We start from the raw sequence: 16,966 nt of genomic DNA, 5'->3' as shown, positions 1-16,966 counted from the left end.
ACCTACAAACCTCCCACACATTGCACATGACCATTTCAAAAATCAAAATGGCCTTTGTTCATTTAGCCCGGGTTCCTGACGCTCTCGGCATAACGGGGACTACACGGTACAGGGCCGCGAAAAGTAGAAAAAATCCAAAGTACAAGTCAAACAGGGGGGAGTCAGGTGGACCCCCCTTGAATTTGAATTCACAATCTGAATTCACGTCGCTGATTGCCTAAAATTTTAATTGTCGGCGTGAACAAAAATATGTAAATAAGTTTTCGGTGAGGTACGTTCAACGAACCTCACTGACAAAAGGAAAGCAAAACGAAAACCTTTTAATCAACCTAGACCCCAACGTTAGTTAACTTTATTTGTTTAAATTGTCGAGAATTAAGTAATAAGTTGTTCAACCAGTGCCGTCTAATTTACGAGAGCTGTTAGGGTGGTTTGTTTTTGCTTTTTAATAAATAATTCTGCTTATTGTTATTTCTTTCATTCTTATGGTATATTCCGTACTTCATAAATCCATTTTATTGCTTATATTCATAATCACCTGTGACTTTATTTGTAAAACTCATCTTTGTATATATTAGTTCCACAACAAACCGTGGAGCGTTGTTTATATTTTTTACGAAACACGTTTTTGAAAGTTAGTTGTATTTTAGTTGTAGTTGTACGAAGACTTTTATCGAGATAAATATACACTGTTCATTACATGAAATAATTCTGCGTCATTATTACTATACATATATATTATACAGTCCTCTAAGAGATCGGCCCCAACAACACGATACCTCCTGTAAATGGCTCTCGCTAAATGAGCAGGACAAAGCGTACAAATGAAATAAGAAAAAATGCTGATGATGAGCACCAGGCTTTTCCACAAGCTTTCTTTTTTACGTTCTTTATGACCTCACATGCTCACATGTACTATGAAAAATCAACAAGAGTTTCTTCAAAGAAATACACCTATGACATGTCCACGGCGTTAAAACCAAAGCGCTCAACAAACATAACGGACGAAGTAGCGCAGTTAAAAATGTGTTTTTGAAAAAGAAATATACAGAGAAGATTTCCCAAAAAAAAGAGAGAAAAAGTCAACACATGCCCCTCATTTAGGTAAATCTGTATAATCGTATCATGTTGAAGCTTTGGCTCGTTAAACATGTGAATAACATTGCATTTGGTATAAAATTTCATTTCAAGCGCTGGAAGGACTTTTTAGGGTAAAGCTTCTTCGGTTTCTGATCACTGCTTCTATTACCCCTGCCATTTTAAAGTAACATTTGAATTCGCATAATTATGAGTAATTACGAAATTATGCGGGAAAATTTCGAAAATTCAAAGCTCTTTTTTTAACTGTCAAAAATTGAAACCAGGGTCCACCTGACTCTTTTTTCTTCCCTTACTTAAAAACTACAGAAAAAGAAATGGAAGAAAAAAAGTCAGGTAGGCCGGGCTGTCGTTCATTCAGCCGCGAAAATATATTGTTTTTATAAGCGAAAATCTTGGATTCCTTCTGGTCGCGAAAATCTTCGATTGTTTTTTAAAGAATCAGGCGTCGTGATTGGTATACTTACCCGCAAGCGGTAAAAACAAAGTCGGCAAAAATATATCGCATTTGTTATTGGTGCGCATTTTAAAAATTTCTTGTTTCCGCCACGGGACACGGCTTTCGCTGACACACAGACAGACGACGGCTATTATAATAGAGACTAGCCGGGTAAACCCGGCGTCGAAACGTCGGGGTAAGCCATAAGTCAAGTTGTGACCCGGCGTTGAACAATTTATGGAGTGTTTAATAAGAGCCGTAAACTGTGCTACACGATCGGGTGAAGTGCTTTAGCACAGGTATGCAGTATATCCTAAATCAAGTGCAGCGCATAACTCCATTGCAGTGTTGCGACGGTAACATATTTTTGAAAAAAAATAACTTTTCGACAACGATAGCTGAAATAAAAACAGTTATACAAACCATTGTTACTCCGTCATAACAAACACAATTAGTCAATGTTACTTTATTTTGCATAATGAGTTTCGGCGGTAAATTCAAAATTATTTGTGCAACCAGGTTGAACGCCTAGTATAGGCAAACAGCTTTGAACACACCAGTGAAACAATTAATAGCAGTCGTAAACTGTTCACATATTCAGGTGAAGAGCTTTAGTACGGTTTATTATGTCGTAAATCACACACAATATATTGTTTTAGGTGTAATATATATATATACTAGTCGTTAGGTCGTGGAAAAATCCACGGGTTCGCCCGTTCTTTATATGCGTCTCGGTACTTACGCAGCTAAGCTACCATTTTGCGTGACAGACAGACGTATACGGGTATTATAGTATAGATTTTAAAAATATATGTTACTGCAACTTTAGCAGAAATAAAAACACAGGTTACAACACGTTGTTAACCCGACATAGCAAAAACAATTAGTCAATGTTATTTTATTTTGCCGAATAAGTTTTAGTATACGTTAACAAATTAATCGTGACGCTGGACTGGGCGCTAGGGTAAACCGTATCGTATCGTATTTGAGACCAAATAACTTGGAAACGAGGTGGTGACGTCAATGATTTTTTCACCGTGTGAGTAACACCTGGGACCCACGCGGTGAAAACCCAAAACCTGGGTCCCCGAATCCGTTTTGGAATGGACGGGTTGAATACGTCATCAAAAACCCTCAAACCCTAATATCTCAGCAACCGTTTGTCAAAAGTACATGATCCTATATATTTTCCTTATCAGCGTTTCAAGATCTATGCGATGAAGGTAACAGGTATACAAATTTATAAAAAGATTTTTTCGGTCTTGATGGGGCCATTGCTGACGTCAGCAAAATTTTTAAACCCTTCCTTATATTAATCGCTCATATCAAAAGCACATGATCATATACATTTTCTTTATCAGCGCCTTAATCTCTACACAATAGATGCAACGTGAAAACAAAATTCTAAAATTTTTTAATGCATAGGTTGCTGACGTCATCAAAATTTTATATCCTGCCTCAGTGAATATTTCCACGGGCCTTATCGACTAATAATAGTAATATTACCTTCAAACATTAGGACGGCGTCTCCATTCTTTAAAATATTTCTTTTTATATTTTTATGTTATAATCGCATACATTTACTATGTAAGATTTCTAACTTCTCTAGCATTTGTTTACCTTTTGCATAAGCTACCATTATGTTAAGAAATCTTTTGAAATGAGAAGTTTGCATAAATTTTAAATTCTTCGTTCAACAATAATATGTTATTGCTGTAAACACTGGCCCACGTTCTCAAATATTTTAACAAGAAAGTAAATAGTATATGTTGTTAAAAAACAAATAAAAAACAAATAAAGTCTTTCTGAGAAATTAGAATCAATTTTTTATTAAAAACTGCGAGTATAAGGAAAATAAATGAAGTTTTTAAATATATACATTATGTAAGTCTGAAGGGTTTTCATTAATAGATCGGGCAAAAATTTCATCCAATGCCTATACAAATGTTGCTAATGAAACAAAACATGTAATTTAAAACTTTCACACATCAGAATTTTTACATTTATTTTTTTAGCTCAACCTCACTCAACCACGCTAGACGACAGATCCTGTAAATCTACGTAAAATTGGGCGAGCAAAGCCCTGCAGTTGAGGCACAAGGTCTGAGTCGTTGGAAAAGTGCTACATTGATTTGAATAGAGGAGGGATCGAGCCGCCTAACAGTACCAAACATAAGCCATCTAGGTCTGTTCCTTGGCTACTAATTGCCACTCTAATTTTGGAAAGCAAATTATTTTTTGGCTAAGAGCCGTCTTTTCATGAAACGGGAGAGTATTATAAGGGCTAAGGGCTCAATTTCAACTTAAAAGAAGATAAAAAATGGTAACCAGATAAGTGTTTATTGAAGAAAAATATCTTACCGCGTGGTCGACGATATCTAATATTGGATTATCTCTATAATAATAGCCGTCGTCTGTCTGTTTATATGTCGCATCCTTTATATATCCATGATATATCGTACTTCGTGTTGCAGGAAGACCTGTTACGGTAACACGAAATGCGATATATAAAGGACGTGCCACCCCGTGGATTTTTCCACGGGTTGACGACCAGTTACAAAATATTAGACCTCGATGTTAAAAATTGTATTCGGACCAAGTCCGCCAGATCAGCGAAAATATTTTAAAGGAATCCTATTTTATAAAATTAAAAAAAAATTAAGATCATAACTATTAAATGGGCGTATCGCTACCTCGTCCCCAAGGGGTTGTAGCCCCTGAGCCGTTATTACGGAGTGGCCATCAACAAGGCAAAATCTGTCAGAAAAAAGGTGTCACAATCCGCAAAAATTTGAAAGTACAGATGATATTCGCGAAATTTTTGAACATTGAACCCAACCTCGTCCCCAGGGCATCTTGTATCTTTTCTGACCCCGGGACGGCGATGCCAACATGGCCCTGGAGGAGGCTGGTCCGATATGAAACCTGATTGGCGTGGATATGTTATTGCGTCATACAAAACATTTTGGCGAGGCGGCGAGTCTGTGACCAACAGGAGGAAGCTGTTCGTATTAAAATGGCGGAGGTGCATCAGCAGTATCAGAAGTATCAAGTTTTTTTCAAAGTGAAAAATTTAATAGAAAGCATTACTAAGCATTGAGAGTATAAAATAAGACATCATAAATAATACTGCTTACATGACAATATTTCAATAGCTGGGAATGTTTAATAAAGCTAGAAAAGTAGCTAGCTAGCACACTATACCTAGCTAACTATCAAGATAAGAACAAAAGAAAGGAACTCAACTTGTTTCCAAGTGGCCAAGATTAATTTGCAGCTTTTTGCAAAGAATGACGTTGCATAAAATTGCCGCCCATGTCCTTTATAGACAAAATAATTTTGCACAAAATATCTAAAATGTTTTTTTTACAAAATATGTATACATTACGTTTTAAATTATATCAGGTTGTTGTTAGTGGGCATGTTTTATTACCTTATATGCTTTGGTTACTATAAACGATATAAAAAGCCAGTAGGTTAACTGTCGGAGGCATTTTATTATTGAATGCACATTTACCCGGCCTAATTCAAGAAATTTCAAAGTGCAATAGTTTCAGTAAAAAAATAAAGTTATTGACTTGAAACTTGTTAAGGAGTACTTTTAAACCAATCTGATAAAATATAATTTTACACGAGGCATAAAAAATTAAAAAAAATTAAAAAGCCATTTTGAGGAAGGAAAAAGGTAGGAAGATTTTCTTAAACTGATTCTTGCTAGGCCTTTTTTAACACGCTATGAAGAAATTTTAGAAAATCGAACTCAATCAAATTTGATTGAGCGCTCAATCAGGCACATGGTTAAATCCAGGATGTACTGAAGATGGTGATAGATATTTAACAGCTCACCACTGTGATATATTATCCAAAGAGTTTTGATACAAATTACAAAGCAGTGAACATAAAAAATAACAAAAAAAGTCTAAACCGAGTATATATATATAGTTTATATAGCGTCCCATTACTTCAGTAAAAATTAAAATATTGACTTGAGATTTGGTATGATATGGTTTTAGATTGGTTTGATGAAATTGAGCCAAAAAATAGTTCTATTATCATCATACTTTCTAAGTTTCAGAATTTAGCTCTTTTCAGAGACTCCGATAAGCCGTTTTGACAGCATATCAATTTTGACCAAGATACAGAAATAGGTCAGATAAGATTCAACCTAAAATTATGCCAGTAAACAAAAAATTTAGTTGCAAGGAATATCTCTTTGCTGATATCTTTTTGTGATAGGATACTCTTATGAGAATACTGAATTAATCTTTACGGTTAGCTAGCTTGGCATTAAATATTTTCCAAGCAGAATGATAACAATAAATAGATGTATATATCAATAAAAAATCGATTTTTGAACAGCAGCAGAATTTTGATGAGCTCTAAAAAGTGCGAATTTATGAAACTAATTTTGGTCCAAAATCCCCAAAATAATTTCCTCAAAAAATTATTCCCAAAACATTTTTTTCTCAAGGTAGCAATACTTTGCTGTTGGTAAAGTCGTATACCAATTCTTTCTAAACTATTAAGGCAATGATACATTAAATCGAGAAAACAGATCACAATTTAATTTTCAAACCAGCATAATGCTCTTGATAAAATTTTTGGATTATTTATGTTTAAAACAGAAAAAACCTTGTATTTGTATATCTGTGTGTGCAAATTAAATGTGAGCTTGTTGAGTAAAAAATAAAAAAGCTGCAAGGCGTTTTAAAAACATGTCATTAAGAAAAGAAAAAGCAGAATTTATCAGTAATGGGTGCCTTTTTGGAAATGTTAAGGCCACAAATGTAAAAGAAAAAAATACTTCTGAAGTAAATACTTTTCTGAAGCCTTTTTCATCCAATATAACTGCAAGCAGTGAGTCCACCATATATGAATTTAGTTTCAGTTAAGTATTGTTTAAATACAGCAAAATCTTTGTCATCATATAAAAGCAGTAATGCAGACACAGATATGAACTCACGGTAAATGAGAATTCTAAAGTTCAGCCAAAATGAATAAAAAATGTAAATGTTAATATGAGGTTAAATTTCTGCCTAGCTACTTTCAGTCATACACCTAGAATGATACGAACATTTGAAAATTATGTAGCCATATTTGCAACTTAGAGAACCGACGAAGTGCTATGTTCAGATGGGCAAATCATTTACTAATTTCCAAGTTTCCCCTAGCTACAAGTTTTGCAACCCAGTGCTTGCTAGTCTACCAATTCAGTGAAATACACATAACTAAATTGCTTGAATTCCTTCAAGTAAACAGCAGCCTAAATAGCATTATTGTGTATTTATACATTTACACAAAACAATCAAGGGCAATATGCGAGAAGTTTGTGTGTTGCGATGAGAGGAATCAAAACAAACTCGCCGCACGTATCTGTGAGGTAAAACGCCGATTCTCGCTTAGCTCTGCAAGGTTATATATAAAACTTTGGTACATTAAGACAAATCTCATTAAATATTGCACACAGAAATACTGTGTATTGGAGGGTCACGTGACGAGGCCTCCTCCAGGGCCATGTTCGTATCGCCGTCCCGGGGTCAGAAAAGATACAAGATGCCCTGGGGACAAGGTTGCATTGAACCGTAACAATATTCTCCTTTTTTGCAACGGTTTAAGCTTTTTTCGTGGTAAAAAAATAACAATGTTGACCATTTGTGTGCAACAGATAGTAGAAAGCCACATTTCTTTAATGAAATGTTTTTAATTAAATGGTTACTATATAAGAAACAAAGGAAGCGCTACGGCTGAAAAAATATTTACTGATTTTTAATATTACAATTACTTTATGGACCCAAGTTTCTCTGCCCCTTACACCTGTGAGAAACAAGTCTCACCTTCGCCCCAGGGTATCTTTTTTGATGAGAGAAAACGGCGAAAAATACCCTGGTATTTTTGACCGGATCTTGAAGTATGATTGGTTTTCACATTTTCGCATAATTATAATGATTTCTTTCCTTAGTCAAGACGTTTTCAGGTCAATAATAAAATGGTGCGTAAGGCCGTGATCAATCAGTTTTGTAAGCAAAACTTTGTAAAGCTAAAAAAAATTATGAAAAATGTTTTGGTGTTACTTTGTTAGAATTAATAAAATATAACTAACTCGGTCGTTGTGCTGCGTTTTACGTTAATAAAGAATAGTAGACTGCTGAATTAAGAAATACAACAGCCCTCTCGTTTAGTAAGCGATTGTAGCTAAAGCTTCTTGGTAAAACAAAAAGATTTTGAATATGCTAAGCACGTTAAATGATGATGAATAACCTACAGCTATCTTTATTTAAACTAGTTATTGAAAACCCGTGGAAGAATTCACTTAAAATAGTGTGCTTCTTATCACAATAAGGTTTGTTGATAATTTCATTAAGAACGCTAAAAAAATGTTTTAAACGAAATCCTGTTGAGGAATCCACTCAAAAGCATTTAAAATGTTTTGTATGCTTCTTATCACAAAATAATTTGTTGTCAATTACATAATACAAGCTATCTGTGACGAGAAAGGATGCTTTATCGATGTGGAGGTAAAGTGGCCGGGTAGTGTACACGATGCAAGGGTTTTTGCTAACAGTTCAGTTAGCAAAATGTTTGTGAACAACCGTCTTCCACCTTGTTTACAGGAATTATTGCCTGGGTATACACCGGTACCGCCACTACTAATTGGAGACCCAGCATACCCAAAAGCATTTAAAATGTTTTGTCAATTTCATTTAAAAGACACAAACTATCAATTAAAATTTTTGAACAAAATGGACAACAAAAATATAAACGTTGATTGCCGTGACTGTGCCTGTACAGTAATTTATAACAGTTTATTGCAGTTGGTTGTGACGTAAACTTACAACAGTTTTGTTCTTATTTTCTCATAAATATAGCTAGCATTGGTGTACAATCGCAAACAAAATATAAATTGCTGACGTGAAACACAAGTTTCCTGACGTAGAGCAAACAAATGGAAGTTCATTTTGGCAATTTTTTGCTGACAGGAAATAAATTGAATTAGAAAGGCTGACGTTTGACTTTATAATAATTAGGATTTATTTGGTTACACATTTTTTATAAGAACCTAGTTTATAAGGACGCTGAGGCTGAGATTTTGCCGAAATCTATGAACATTTTAAGAACGTACCTTCGTAGACTATATGAACAAAAAGTCTACAATTGCTATAAGACAAATAAAGAACACTTAAGGCTTAATAAGCGTTAAAAATAAGATAATCCAAAATAAGCTGAAATTAGACAAAAGTAAAGAAAGAAAACACGTAATGCGATTAACCCTTTTTTGGTCTGGGAGGTGGGGAGATTCCGTCAGCTCTCCCTCCCTCCCTCCCTCCCTCTACCGTTCTTTTTTAACTCTTTTTTTTTCTATGCTGCATTGTTATGATACTTCTAAGTTTTCATATTTATCTATTAGGCACCTGCATGCCATGTATTCAAGTCCAATACCTCTCAGAGCTATTACTCGAAACTACCCATATAAATCTCTATGAGTCTTTATAACCTGGAAAATATATGCTCTCGGTCATATATGTTCTAAATACCCTGGACCGAATAGGGTTAAGCAACTTTAAACTTCCAAGAAAATATGTTTTTTCACATTTCTGTTGATACTTCATTAAACTGATGCATTACTGACGCCTAGTAATGTTATACTCAAAATGATAAAATAATTATGTATCAGCTTGATAAAGATTTGTATACCTTTTGAATCACATGAAGTATTGATTTGTCTCTTTTTAATAAATATTCTCTTCAAATCATTGAAGTGCTGCCTTAAAGAGACATTGATTGATTAGTAACCTGGTGTTAACTCCGTTTATGCTACAATTCCATTCTTGTTCCTCATTTTTTCTTTTTTTTAGATCAGCCTTCATCAAAACAACCACCGTTGACATTTTAAAAAAATTGAGCGAGGTAGTAACAGTAACTCCTAAATACTGAAACATTCGATAAATTTGTTAACTTTAAACACACTGAGTAAAACCTTTTCATTTTATTTTTTTAAGAATACTCTAGTGGACTCTCTATAACTCGAACCCCTATAACTCGAACGTTTTTCTGGTCTCTTCGGGTATCTTCTCTCTCGAACGGAACAACATGTATCTAGAACTTTATATGACACAAGCAGTTTTTTTGCATTGTTTTGGCTCTGTAAACGTAAATAGAGTCTTAACTAATTCAAGTGTTTCATATCTACATGTGTGAGGCGACTTAAATGTCTTTTGTATTGAAGTTTTACAATCATGGCATCTGTTGCTGGCACAAAACGTAACGCTGAGATATATTATTTTGCATTTTTATTTTTTCAGTCCGTTCTTAGCCTCCAAGATCGAGATTTTATTCTGTACAAAGAAAGATTTCGTCCCCCTTCCATATAAGGGAGAAAAATCACGCTTCATTGGCCATTTATACAAAATTTATACAAAAACTTTGAACAAGTCCCAACTCTCTATTACCCGAACGGTTTCCGATTCCCCATTCTTTTTTTATAAGAACATTGGAATGAAAGAAAGCCTTGCAATGTAACGTTTTCAAAATGCAGTCTATAAATGTTCTTGCAATGTTCTTGATTTACACCGTAAATGACAAATAAGCACCCGGACAGGGGAGCTTATTTAAAATTTTGGCCATTAGAGAGAAGTTGGAGATGGGGCTCATATTTGGACAGGGGCAATTATCCAGTTATTCTGTAATTTACAGGATTGCCCTAAATTAGTGATAATTGCTACAGAGTGTAGCATTCGGATTTGTTATATTTCGTTTATATTTGGATTAGAAAATATGCAGTTCAATTTTACAAAGTCTTTATATACGTTGTCTTAGAAGGGCTAAAAAGGGTTTAGCACGTGAAAAATTCACATTGAAAACGCAGTTTCCGGTGCTTTTCTGCATGGCGTTTACGTGTTTCTCCACACTGGATTTTGTTTTATGTCACAGAAAAAGTCACGTGATTTCAAAATAACAATGAAATATGTTAATTCGTATAAACACAACCAAAAGTAGCCAGGAGACCCAGCGTGAATATTTCCGGGAAATCAGAGAACGCGAAGGTTGAAAAGTTACGCATGGTCGCGAACGAATCTTCTGCTGTCGACCGCACTTTTTGGTTACTTCTGGGTTTTTTTCCATCACGTGTTAAATATCTGGAAACTCACAGACTGGCCTTATGCTTTTGATCAATTTAAATTCGGGATATCTATCCTGATGGCGGAAGTCTTCAAGCCATCGGGCTTCTTGTTTCAGTTTTAACGGCCATGGGTTGTCGGTATGTATGACAAGTGTTTTTGACTTTCAGCAGCATTTTAAGCACATAATTCTTCGCGTTCCTTATAGCTGGTATACTTAAATATCTAACATGGTCACACAGAAAGCATGTTATAGAGAGCGTGCGAATAATTTTTACTACAATTGTATTCTGTTGCGTAGATGGTCAAGATTGAAGTTTTCTTGTGTAGATGATTCTGTTTTGAGGTTAGCCACTTCTAGATTTGCCGTACTAATTTAAAGTAGACAAAAACTATGGTAGAACACATAGAGGAGGTATTTTTCTTACTAAAAACATCTTTTGAAAAAATAAAAAAAGATAAAAAATATAGTATAAATTTTTATAATGTACAATTTTTTTCACAAAACGATCAAGATCTTGCATTTCTATGTGTTCAATAGTCTGAACTGCTCTGGTTCAACAAGCAAAGAAGATGGTACATATAATACTTGGCTTGCATCTACTCCTATCTCTCCAGAAAACGTTGCAGGTTTCATATCCTCTCCATCATCTACTGTTAGATCATTTTTTGACTGACTTCCTTCTAAACCCTCGATCTCTTCATATTCATGAACAGCTTGCAACCCACAATCTTCACACTCATTCCTTGGGTAGATTTGTTCGTTCGGCTCATCTTTTTCTCGAATGCGCTTACAATATTTTGATTTGTTTATGAAGCAGAAAAGAATTACGAAGAGAATTACAAATGACAACACCCCTGCGGTAATAAAAAAAAACAATGTTATAGGTACTCCTTTAGAATTTAATAGTTTAGGTAAACACGATGTTTTTAATTTTTTCGATGACACGTTATCTGTACCTCCCTCTGCATCGAATTTTGTTACGACCTTTATAACGTACCTTGTGCAGGGAGATAAACCTGACACAAACACACTGCAGCTTCGTCGACATATCCCGTTCCATAATGAAACTACTTTTTCTGAATTCGCATCTTTTTGAGCAGTGATATAAAAATAGGGTAGAAATAGATTAAAGTCATAGTAGTTGATTTCGAAGCTAATAAGAGCTGTGCCGTTTCGTAACTCTGTTATTCTATAATTCTTTATACTGTGATCCTTAAAACATTGAAATATTTCAGCTTCTGGTTCATATCTCTGTGTATATTCATATACTACACGGTTACTGACAGTTGTAATAGCTGATAGATAAACATAGCTAAGTTCTGTCATGCTCCACGTGTGACACGAAATAGAAAGTGAATCTGCGTATAGAATATTTCGACAAGTGTAATTCCTCAATTCACCTGTTACGTACAGACGGGCTTGGAGATAAATTGGATCCTTTGGATTGTGAAGGGATTTGTTTAGTCCATTAACAGTTAATTCAAAAAATTCATCATCTTTGAGACCTAGTATTCTGCAAAATGGCTTTGTGTCCAAAAGTGATACAACGTTGGAAAGTAGGGTTAATAACATCCACGATGATAAAAACAAGTGCTAAAACAAACAAAAACAACAACCAAACATACGCTTGACCAATCATGCACTAGACTAGTCATGCTTGACCAGTCATATACTAGACTAGTCATGATTCCTTTTAAAAAAAAACTCTTTTAGTTTCGTTTCAAGCATTGTTTCTTTTTGCATAGAATAAAGTCATCAAACCACTGATTTGTGATTAACATTAGGCTCTAACATTTTTAGATATAGATAGATAGATAATTCGCCGTTATATAAATGTTACAGGTTTTAATTTCCTTAAATATTTACAAGAATGGCTAGAGCAAAAAGAAGGCACAAGTTGCCTTATCACCAAGCCCCGCTTTTAAGCAAAAAAGAGAGATATAGTAAAGAAATATGTTGACTATACAACTGTCTATAAACCAGTGTGTATCTAAAAATATTTATGAATGTCTATAAGTTTTGTCATTAATAATTTTGTTTTTTGTATTTTTCTTAAAAAATTTAAGAGTTTCGTTTGTTTTAATTGCATCAGATAAAAAAGTATTCCAAGGGTATGGTCCCCTATGCCTAACTAAAAATGTGCTAGACTTTAATAAAGTTTTTGGTACTTCATAATTATTTTTTGAAAATCTGGTATTTTATCCTTGTTGTGTTGAAGTAAATTTCGTAATAAACAATTCTGGTGTTACGTTCTGTTTTATCTTTTTCATAAAAAGTAAAACTTGATGTATATTTAGTTGATAGACGTTCAAAGCCCCAATTTGAAGAGTGTTGTGTTGATGCATGTCTGTCTAAATCAAAAATTATGCGACAAGCATGCTTTTGTTTATTATATAATTTTTTTAATTTATTTACATTATTGCTTGCCCAACATATGTTATAATATGATAAGCAACTGTGTATGAAAAAAAAATAAAGGTTTTTTAAGCAATGGAGATTTAAGTATCGTTTGGCCTTATATAATATTCCTAAGTTTTTAGAGATTTAATTTTCAAGGGTTTGTATATGTTTATTCCATGTTAATGATTCATCCAAAATTACGCCAAGAAATTTTATTGTTTCTTCTTTCTTTATGTTCACGTTATTAATTTTAACCCTATTCGGTCCGGGGGGGGGGGGGGGGGCGGATTCCGCCCCCCCTGACGGTTTTTTTTTAATAACTCCTGATTGCTTTGTTATATGGCTATGATACTTACTGAGTTTCAACATTTATCTATTAGACACCTGCATGCAATTTTTTTAGGTCCCATACTTTTAAGAGGCTTTGATATTGGCCATTACTCCAAACTACCCCTAAAAATCTCTATGAAATCCTTATAATGGAGAAAATATAATAACTCCTGTTAGGATTATCCTTAGAACTTGAAACTTTCAAAACAACTTTGTTTCATTAAGAAGAATCATTTTGAATAATTTGAACACGTGACTAATCCGATTTCCCGATTTTGTCGGATTTTACCCGAAAATCGAAAAAAAACGGATTTTCGGGCAATTTTTGGCAATTTTTTATCCCATCCATGTAAAAACCGGAAGATATGTTAAATAACTTTTATTTAGCTTTCAGAAACTTCAAACAGAATGTAAAAATTCGCTCTAGAACAAAAGTAATTATATTTTAAGCAGATAGTGGCATTTTTAACAATTTTTAAGCTTTTGATGACGTCACAGAAAATGTGCTGACGCAAGCAAACTTTTTTTGGCGCCATTTTGTTCCTTTTATGACGTACTATAAGTGTGCCAAGTTTGATTCAATTTGAACAACCCTATGGAAAGTTATTGAGGGGGGGGGGGGCGGAATCCGCCCCCCCCGGTCATAGTATGTTCGAAAAACCCCGGACCGAATAGGGTTAAGAGATGGTAGTTTGAGTGGAATATTCTCAGTTTTGTAACGGTTATAGAATAACACATATTTAGTTTTACTTATAGTAAATGAGAGTTTATTTGCTATAAGCCATTCGTTCAAGTTCTAGCTGTTTTAAAAAGATCTTTAATGTGAGTAAGAGAGTAAAAAAGATTAGTATCGTCAGCGAATAGAAGAAATTTCAGCATTTTGGAGGAATTTTGTAAGTCGTTGATGTAAATCAAAAGCAGTAAGGGTCCAAGAATGGATCCTTGTGGAACACCACATTTTATTAGTTAAAAGGGCGTAGTTTTAACGTTGTATGATATGCATTGTTTTCAGTTAGTCAAGTAATTTGTAAACCATTTTAAATTGTTGCCCCGAATACCGTAGGATTTTAGTTTAGATAAAAGTATGCTATGATTTACAGTTTCAAAAGCTTTTGAGAGATCAATGAATACCCCTAAGGTAAACAATCTGTGATTAAAGGATTCCGATAATTCACTTATTAATTCCATGACTGCATGGCCCGTTGAATGACTCATGACTGTTTGTTATATCAAATATTGTTTTGCCCTAAATTGTCGTACAGACAGTTATCAATAATCTTTCGAGAATTTTCGAAAAGCATGGCAATACTGAGATAGGTCTATAATTAGTACTATAGGAGTTTTCTCCTGATTTATATACTGGTATCGATCTAGCATTTTTAGTTGATCTGGAAACTGTCCATACTTAAAGGAAGACTAAAAACATGAATTAGAGATGGTTCAATAATGTCATAAACTTTTTGTACAATGTATAGACTAATGTCGTCAAGACCTGGGCTCTTTTTGGTTTTAATGATGAGAAAGCACTTCGAATTTCCTTCTTCTCTGGTAAGTTCAGATTCACTCATTAAAGCACCGCAAGTATTTGAGTAAGAGGTGTCAGTTTTTGTCGAAGATGGAATTTTTGCAGCTAGTGTTGGTCCAACATTGATAAAAAAATCGTTAAATTTGTTAGCAATTTTATCTTTTTGATGTGTAATTTCGTCTTTAATGATAAGATGTTTTGGAAATTTCTCAATGTTGTCTTTAGTTTTGCCAATTATATTTTTAATTACGTTCTAGGTTTTTTTCGCGAATCATTTCTTTTATTTACGCTTTGTAATTTATTTTTAATATTTTGGTTTAGGTCCAGCTTTTATCTACCATTGCATTTTTAACTGTATAACTAAATGTTGAGTAGTGTAAAATTTAGGTATTCCATGCTGATGTATATTTAGTCTATGTATTTGGAACACAGTAGCAGCACTAAGAAAGATTATAAAAGATTGGTGGCTGTTTTTTTACACACATTGCGAAAAATGATGTAAACGAAATTATTAGACTTACCATTATGGCGTTTCAGTTTAAATATTACAGATTCGTTCTTTTTTTAAGGTACATGAACTTCTAAATAAAAACAGCATATGTATGATAGAAATTTTTAATATAACATTTAAGATGAACACGTTTAAAAACAGTGTCAGTTGTAACAAAAAAATAGTAAAGAAAAAGGAGATAACAACAACAATAAAAACAACAACATTAACTACTTCCAATAACCAAAAGTCCTTCTTCTAATTCGAAAGTAAAGCATGGTTTGTATACCTTATCCTTTGTATACTCTCGTTTCAGTTCAAGCTTTTTTTGTCGCAAAATGCCACCATTATGGTTTCATTAATTAAACTTCACAACAAAAAAAGCTTATTAAGATGTCACATGCTGTTTAAATACAATTTAAGTTTCGTTTTGATTATTAAATTATAGTATTGTTTCATGTGATACGAAAGGTGGGATACATAAGTAATGAAATGAAATTCTGAAAGTATACACGAATTTTTTATTCATGTAACATACCTTGGAGAACATACTGACAACACTTCAAATTGTAGTACTTTATCAAACGTTTTAAATTTAAAAAGCTTGAATACTTACTGTCTATTAACATGCCATGCCACTTAATGAACGCTGTTATTCCTTCATCATATTCATCCCACGTTAATCCTCGTTATCTTAATCATTACAATTAAATTAATTGATAAAAGTAGGGGAAGTACGTAGCTAGTAACATGTGACTTTCTACTGTCCTAACTAAAGATCGATTGTTTTCCTCGGCAATTTTGCACATAGCTACAACAATATAGAGAAATTCTCAATATGACATGTACGGCCGTGTGGGGTGAGAGGAGAGGAGAGGATAGGAGAGGAGAGGAGAGGAGAGGATAGGAGAGGAGAGGAGAGGAGAGGAGAGGAGAGGAGAGGAGAGGAGAGGAGAGGAGAGGAGAGGAGAGGAGAGGAGAGGAGAGGAGAGGAGAGGAGAGGAGAGGAGAGGAGAGGAGAGGAGAGGAGAGGAGAGGAGAGGAGAGGAGAGGAGAGGAGAGGAGAGGAGAGGAGAGGAGAGGAGAGGAGAGGAGAGGAGAGGAGAGGAGAGGAGAGGAGAGGAGAGGAGAGGAGAGGAGAGGAGAGGAGAGGAGAGGAGAGGAGAGGAGAGGAGAGGAGAGGAGAGGAGAGGAGAGGAGAGGAGAGGAGAGGAGAGGAGAGGAGAGGAGAGGAGAGGAGAGGAGAGGAGAGGAGAGGAGAGGAGAGGAGAGGAGAGGAGAGGAGAGGAGAGGAGAGGAGAGGAGAGGAGAGGAGAGGAGAGGAGAGGAGAGGAGAGGAGAGGAGAGGAGAGGAGAGGAGAGGAGAGGAGAGGAGAGGAGAGGAGAGGAGAGGAGAGGAGAGGAGAGGAGAGGAGAGGAGAGGAGAGGAGAGGAGAGGAGAGGAGAGGAGAGGAGAGGAGAGGAGAGGAGAGGAGAGGAGAGGAGAGGAGAGGAGAGGAGAGGAGAGGAGAGGAGAGGAGAGGAGAGGAGAGGAGAGGAGAGGAGAGGAGAGGAGAGGAGAGGA

The 16,966-nt window shown here is 34.9% G+C and overlaps 2 protein-coding genes across 6 annotated transcripts in view; both read right to left on the bottom strand.

Annotated features, from left to right (window-relative positions):
- LOC130630606 (cell adhesion molecule DSCAM-like) overlaps nucleotides 1–4,042 on the bottom strand; it is a 42,445-nt gene extending 38,403 nt beyond the window's left edge. Inside the window, exon 1 of one of the 3 annotated variants that reach the window (XM_057444169.1) lies at nucleotides 3,899–4,042. Coding sequence is in view for 1 of the 3 variants with exons in the window: in XM_057444166.1 (XP_057300149.1) it covers nucleotides 3–34 (32 nt within the window). In the remaining 2 variants the exon portion in view is untranslated. Of the gene's footprint in view, nucleotides 1–2; nucleotides 50–3,043; nucleotides 3,830–3,898 lie in introns of those variants that run through there. The other 2 variants (XM_057444167.1, XM_057444166.1) reach the window with 2 other exon arrangements.
- Nucleotides 4,043–10,102: 6,060 nt separating this feature from the next.
- On the bottom strand, nucleotides 10,103–16,092 carry LOC130630605 (uncharacterized). Of its 3 annotated transcripts, none has more exons than XM_057444164.1 (3): nucleotides 16,019–16,092; nucleotides 15,434–15,493; nucleotides 10,103–12,250 (listed from the first exon to the last, which is right to left on the bottom strand). In XM_057444164.1, exons 2-3 carry the CDS (start codon nucleotides 15,434–15,436, stop codon nucleotides 11,180–11,182), a joined length of 1,074 nt encoding a protein of 357 aa, XP_057300147.1. In that variant the 5' UTR covers nucleotides 15,437–15,493; nucleotides 16,019–16,092; the 3' UTR covers nucleotides 10,103–11,179. The 3 variants fall into 3 exon arrangements, with proteins under 3 accessions (XP_057300147.1, XP_057300148.1, XP_057300146.1); XM_057444165.1 differs by lacking the exon at nucleotides 16,019–16,092 and adding an exon at nucleotides 15,628–15,650; XM_057444163.1 differs by lacking the exon at nucleotides 16,019–16,092 and adding an exon at nucleotides 15,692–15,868 and having other exon boundaries at nucleotides 10,104–12,250.
- Between the last annotated feature and the right edge of the window lie 874 nt (nucleotides 16,093–16,966).

The sequence above is a fragment of the Hydractinia symbiolongicarpus genome, chromosome 2 (assembly GCF_029227915.1).
Source record: "Hydractinia symbiolongicarpus strain clone_291-10 chromosome 2, HSymV2.1, whole genome shotgun sequence".
NCBI classification, from domain to species: Eukaryota; Metazoa; Cnidaria; class Hydrozoa; order Anthoathecata; family Hydractiniidae; genus Hydractinia; species Hydractinia symbiolongicarpus.
This window is presented reverse-complemented; position numbering and strand designations above follow the sequence as displayed.